The sequence below is a fragment of the Crocodylus porosus genome, unplaced genomic scaffold, assembly GCF_001723895.1.
Source record: "Crocodylus porosus isolate Cpor-Errol unplaced genomic scaffold, CroPor_comp1, whole genome shotgun sequence".
NCBI classification, from domain to species: domain Eukaryota; kingdom Metazoa; phylum Chordata; order Crocodylia; family Crocodylidae; genus Crocodylus; species Crocodylus porosus.
Genome location: NW_017728906.1, coordinates 200653809 through 200660567, shown reverse-complemented (window position 1 = coordinate 200660567; position 6759 = coordinate 200653809). Strand labels below are relative to the sequence as shown.

Below are 6759 nucleotides of genomic sequence, written 5' to 3'. Positions count from 1 at the left end.
GCCCCAGCCCCAGCCCCAGCCCAGGCTGGTAGCAGCAATGGTGCCTCAGCAGCATGGGCCAGAGGCAATGGGGGGCAAGGGGCAAAGTTAAGACCCCTGCCTCTGTCTTTCCTGATGCAGCGGGGTGGGGGGGGAAGAAAGCAAGGCAATGAGGGGGATAAATTTAAGATGACTCTCCAGTAATTAGATAAAATTTTCCATATATAGCATCTAGTTACTGGAAAGTCATGTAAAAAGTTCAGGGTAGTCTTCAAGTCAGGCAAATACAGTAAATCTGAACCTAACTAAATCTGTGCTTCCCAGAGGCACATTCAGCTCCTTTATGAATGAACATACCGCTCTCCGTTCTCTGGATACTCTGATGGAGAGGCCAGGTCTTCAGCTTCATGACTGATGGGAGAAAACAGGTTGCTGCTGCTGAGGTTTTTCAAAACCAGCTTCTTGATGCTCTTCCTAAAAAACAGTAAAAGCAGCAATTCAGTGATCTGCCCTACATTCTCATCATGTAGGTCAAAGAACTAGAGAACACCTAAGCTATTTTTCCACTTGGATAATGTAAGTAGTTTGCTATATCTAAAAATTACAGCCGTGGCCTAATATTGAACACTGGTTTTGATTTCCATCTATACAGCAGAGGTCAAGACTTGTACAAATGACCTTAAAGCTTCCATTTTTAAAGCACTTTAAAAACTTTACATCTGTGCCAACACACAACAAGGGGGTTGAAGTGTATGTCTTATTCTGCTCCTTAAGTCCTTTTGGTAGAATTTTCTTTCCGAATGAACAAACCAACACACCATTGCAGAAGAGAGCATTTTCAGGACATATATACAAGATAATCTTCACACCAAAAGGAAACTTAATTTCTAATGCTTCATCATTGAAAGTTTAAGCACAAACATTTCAAAAAGCCTCAGTCCAAAGCTTTTATACTATATGCATTTTCATATATTCAAGCTGACTAGTAAGTTACTAGTATCCTGGAGAGGCTTACATGAATGGAAGACAGAAGAGGCTGTAAATTTCTACCACCACAGTTTTAGGTAATTTGTGAATGGCTCTGTATTATTTTTTTAGATGCATTAAAGAAGTCAAGAGGCAGACAAAGTTCTTTGCGTGAATCTGATACCTTTTATTAGACCAACTTAAATAGTTGGAAAAAAATTATTAAGCAAGCTTTCTTGACTTAAATAAGTCGAGACACAAGTAATGACATTCAGTAAAAAACATATTAGATGTGCTAGTACAAGCCAAGGGAGATTGGCTCTTTTCACTGCTGACAAAGTGCTGCACTGCATAACTTACAGGGTGGATAAATCAACAATTTTTTTTTAATTTAACCGGACGTTCTTTAAAAATCAGATTTTTTTTAAATTTAATTGTATTTTTTTTTTGTTAAGATGCTTTAAAAATAAACTATAAAGATAGCTTTAAGATATTTTAAAATTCAAAGATATCATCATGGAATAGGGGTTATAACTTCTAATTTCATACTATTTGAGACAATATATTCATGTAATAATGAGAGCTTGGGTGCCAAGGAAAATATTCTTAGTTTTGACAAGCAGCTTCATGTGAAATGGAAAACACAACCTTTACCAACACAGTAACTGCACTAGATTAAAACAGAAGAGTGAAAGCAGTTGGGTTGACCACTTGAGCGTAACGGAAGAGATGACATAAAAAAAAAAAAAACACTCTGGAGGAACATCAGAAAACTCACTTGGGCATGAAAGCACCATTGGACAGGGAGGGCTCATCATCATCCAGACCATCGAAGAGGTGAGATTTGGCTGAGCCCGAAGTCTGCAGAGCTTTGGGTCTCACTCGAGTTGCAGGACGAGGGGTCAATTTGTAGTGAGTGGGTGTAGTCAAAGCCTTCTGTGCAGCTGGGTTGGTTGGTGTCAATCTCTGAGAAAAAGAAGCATAACACTCAAAACAGCCCAAGGAATAGATTCCAAAGCCAACTATTTACATAGAATTAAGTTTTCTACATTTTCACATAAACCGAATCAACACAGTTAGGACAAATTTCAGAACTGGATGTTAAGACAACACAGACAGCTCCCCAATTTTATTCTCAATTTATCAGCAAAACATAGCTCTTTTAGCCCGTTACTGCTTTCCACGGGTGTCTTACAAAATTTCATTTTTGTTTCTGATTTTCAACTACTGAACACAATTAACAGTGCAGCTTCCATGGCATTTTCAAGTCAAATGAACTATTTCTCCCATGCTAACAGGTGTCAGAATCCTTCACCCCACCCCCCAAAACAAGGCTGCAATAAGATGATAAACAAATTGTTTATAAGTATAGGCTAACTATAAACCACTGTAAGGGCCCAATCCTTAAAGATTCTGAGCACCCATGTTATTGGCACCTCCAAAGGCCAGGCTCCAGAAGTCAGAAATAATCCTAATAGCAATCTGAGCATAGCACACAATAATTTATTCCATCTTTATTTTCCGTGTGTGTATCGCCCATTTAGTTTTTCACTCTACAACTGAGGCATCACAGCAAAGCCTGGATTATAATATGGACTATCGTATAATTCATTACATTAAACACGCACATCCTAAACATAACAGTAAGCATTCAAAACCTCACCTCTTCTTTCTTTTTCGGGTCTGACATGGGGTTTCTGAAGAGAGGAGAATCTCCAAAAGGTGAATAGGTCAAGCTGTTAAGATGCTGCTGAAGGACTGCTTGCTGGGCCGCTGAAGCACTGGAGTCGGTCAGTGCTACATAAAGTAAGAAATGTTAAATTCTATCCCATACACATTGTGTGCGCGCAAACAATTCTTGGGGCAATTCTATTTTCAGAAGCAACACCTCCATACTCCAGCCTTTTCAGGGCCATTTTGAGAACTAGCTGCAGACTTCAATTACAAGCTTTTTTCAACCTGGGCACTGCCAGCTCTATACAACCAATACTTAAATGGAAAGCAAGACAGATACTAGTCAGTCTAGAATGAGTTACCCAGTTCTAATCAATCTGTGCCAAGCTAAAGGAAATGTAAGTTGCCCACAGACTGAGGCTCTACTTTGGCCTGCCAACCAATCTATTCATAACTTGCACTTACTTGAGACTCAGTTCCCTATCCATGTAAAGAATACTGTGGGCAAGTCTTCAAGCTTGTAGTCTTGAATTTTACATCTTGCTTCTCCAGGCCACGTCTAGCTCTGACTAGGAAGTCCTCCCCTTTGCATATACATTTAGCGTCTCACCTCAGCTAGCATTTAAATGTTAGTACTGTAACTTAATTAGTTTTCTGAAATATAAAGAACCTTACATAAAGCTAACCTGTTTCTCTAACAGCAACATTTTTTTAAAACCATATACTTCTGCAGAATAAGCTAAAGATCTATCAAAAGCAATACTACATTTGTCAGAAGAAACTTAAACAGGAGTTCTTATGAACCAGCATCTAAATCAAATGATGCATGCTAGATTAAGCACTTGTTCAACTGAATAGGTGCTTGAACCTGTGAAGTCTTTTGTATGCTTCCTAAATTCATATGAGGCCCAAGCTACTACCTACTACAAACTGCACTGGGTTAAAGGAATCAAATGCTTTTTTAAAAAACAGCGTGCAACAAACAAGCTACAACAGTCAAATGAAACTCTACTCATGCAGTCTAGAATTTGATCTGCCTTAATCTTTGCTATGGGGACACTTTCCTAATCCTAAAGCTTTATTTTGTCACTAGTATTACCGACAAACTTTTGAATATATCAAACTCCTTAACAAGCACTCCAGTTCTTAAATCTTAAAAGAATCTTCCTGAAACTCAGCCTCTAAAATCTAGTGATATGGCTTATTAGATCTAGTTCATCTGCCTTGAAATGTCCAATTCTGGAAAGCAGAATAAAGACAGGTACAAGACACAACAGAAAAAGCATATCCCAACTCATAATTCCTAGTGGGTGTCCAAGCTGCAGTCCATTTGTTGACCCACGATACAGACTACAGGCTACTCAGATGCTGCTAGTTTCCCTTGTTCTGAAATACTGAGTTACAACAGGGGGAAGGGACATGATGACATATGCCTTTCCAATTAACTTTTTTAGGTAAACAACTCCCATTGGCCTTGGCTTATAATTATAGCAACATATGGGAGAAGTGACTTGTGACCTCTAAGATGCAATCTACTGCAAGACAATATTCAGTGTACTCAACATATAAACACTACTGTTAACTTCATTAATTGGATGTACACTGATCTTTTGCAACCACCATGCTGCAAATAGCTCTTCAAGCACTTTGTTCTTCCCATCACTGGATGAGTGGACTCTCTTGAAAATTGTTCAAGCAGGTTAGATGCTAATCCCTCCTTCCCTTAGATTCAAGTAAACATGGTGAGCTGCATGGACCTACCCACAGCAGGTTGAGGAGCTCCAAAGCCCAGAGTAGCCGTTGACGTGTTGAATCCCGGTGCTCCAAATGCTCCAGTTCCCAGGGTTCCACCTAGTTTAGGCTGGGTGTTCCCAAATAATGAAGTCTGGCCTGCACCAAGAGCTAGAGAGAAGAGAAGCAGCTTACAACAAGATGCTCCTTCAGGACTCTGCAAACCAGGTCATCCCGTAAGTTATCAGAACTGTTTTAGACAGCAAGATAGAGTACCCATGTGTGCTAGAGATTCTTACGAGTCAAGAAAATAATGACCTGTTTTGATTACATTATTGCAGAAAGCCTTTAAAAACTGCACATGAAACACATTATAAAAATCTAATCTTTTGCATTTTATGAACCAAAGCTTGTTCTAAACTCTTGGTACAACTATTCAGAGCTTGTGACTCAACACTCTTTACATTAGGGAGGCCTAACTCCACTAGGCATGGTTTAAAATAAATAAATAAATAAATAAATAAATAAATAAATAAAAAACTTTATAAACCAGAGGAGTGTTGAAGGACCACGTTTAGCACAGCATTTGTCTGGTCATTTCCCTAACAAAACTTGTAGCTAACTAAATAGTTTATGGTATTCCAACTAGAGAGAAGTTATGTACAACTCAAGTTTCTTTCGGTTCTGAGTCAAGATTTCCAAATATCTGTCCCTTCAGATTGTGAGGTATTAGAATTTGCAAGCAATCCCCGTACAGAGGCCTGTCTTTTTTTTTTTTTTTTTTTTTTTTGCAAACACTCAAGTCCACACCACCCAGGTAGCATTGTTACCTGTCCCAAATCCAGTTCCAAGTCCAGTTCCCAGAGACCCAGTTGTAGGCTTATTCCCAAACAGACTAGTGCCGGCAGTGTTTGCACCAAAACCTAGGAATACAGAAGAATTAGTACACTATTTCAAAGTAACATTAAACTTCTATAGAGGATGCTGACCAGGTGATGTCTGTCTGGTTAAGGACAAATTTGCTAATGGTGGTAAAATTAAAATTTCACATGTTGTTTTCAGTAATTAAACTGGAATCTAAGAGCTACAAGGGATTTCAGCGATATACAATACATGTTTGTAAACTCAAGTGAAAGCATCAGTGTAGAAAATACTGTTCCTCCAAGTTAAAATGTGTTGAAAATACAAGGATTTAAGATTTTACTAAATACAATAAGGGACTTCATAGCCCTCAACCTGGCAGCAGAATAAGATGCATGAAAGCTTCTTAAACCCCACTGGAAGGAATAAGTCCATTTTACACTGTTTATACCACACACACTCCTCTGATGCTTACTGGCAAAGCAGTTCACAACTCGGTTTCATAGGTATGCACAGTTCAAATGCCAACTCTAATTGAAGTCAAATACAATCAAGTCTAATGTTACACAAATTAGTGGTTAAATTGAAGATTGTGAAATCATCCAATTAAAAAGGGGGTAGTTAGTACACACAAGTACAGAATAACACTAGAAAACTACAGTTAGGGTCCAACACTAGGAGTATCACCATACCCAAGTATCATTTTCCTACAAGTTACACCAATGCAAGTGTCACAAACAAGGTAACAAAACAGGCTACAGCCAATACTAAAGAGCATCCTTTCAGTAGTAGAGCATGAAAGTGCTTCTTAAACAAAAACTGTAACAGCCCAGAAACAGAGAGCTGGTTACTTTTCTGCAAAAGCCAGAACACAGTACATAGACTGACTTTATCAAAGGAAGCTCAGCCAGAGAGCCCTCATTTGCAACTGACCACCATAAACCTCTTTTGTGCTCCCTAGACTACTCATCTGACAGCACTTTGATAGTGTGAGTCGGAGAGGGATTATATTTTCAGGCCAAGAAGAAAAAAAACTCAGCACCGACAATTCTAAAAACAGTCTTTTGCTCTATTTTGGTATGCAACCTCTTTGGTCTCAACTCTGCTAAAATCCCTCGAATAGCAGTTCTCTTTGAATTTGTAAAAAGTGACATCAGTGATTAGACGCATGTGCACACAATGTCCCAATCTGATCACTTATTCACTTACTGACTGCTGCTGAGGCCAGCGTTAGTCAAGTGCTCAATTCTTTAGAAGTCTGGCAGCTGTAACCTGCTAATCCAGAGCAAGATACTAGTTCAGGTAAGAGTCCTCAGTTTGTCACAGTAGTTAAATTCTACCATTACTCTAAATCTCAGAATACCATGTCCTTTCCCAACCACTTGTACTGACACCAGTACCATTTTGTCACTAGTACCCCTTTTCAGTTGCTACACACTTACAACTTCATAGTAAATTATAACTTGTCTTTTCTTTCTGTAAGCTTTATATTGTTTAAATAAACGTGTTCAACCTTGTATTAGCTTTGGTAGTAAACACTAGTACTCA

At 38.7% G+C, this 6759-nt stretch overlaps 1 protein-coding gene across 1 annotated transcript in view; it reads right to left on the bottom strand.

Moving 5' to 3' along the window:
• The window catches only part of NUP98 (nucleoporin 98), a 43432-nt gene that overhangs the window by 19695 nt on the left and 16978 nt on the right, over positions 1-6759 (bottom strand). Inside the window, exons 8-13 of the mRNA XM_019528563.1 lie at positions 5760-5767; positions 5181-5298; positions 4381-4521; positions 2609-2742; positions 1724-1911; positions 337-453 (exon numbers count right to left, since the gene is read on the bottom strand). Coding sequence (XP_019384108.1) covers positions 337-453; positions 1724-1911; positions 2609-2742; positions 4381-4521; positions 5181-5298; positions 5760-5767 — 706 coding nt within the window. The remainder of the gene's footprint in view (positions 1-336; positions 454-1723; positions 1912-2608; positions 2743-4380; positions 4522-5180; positions 5299-5759; positions 5768-6759) is intronic.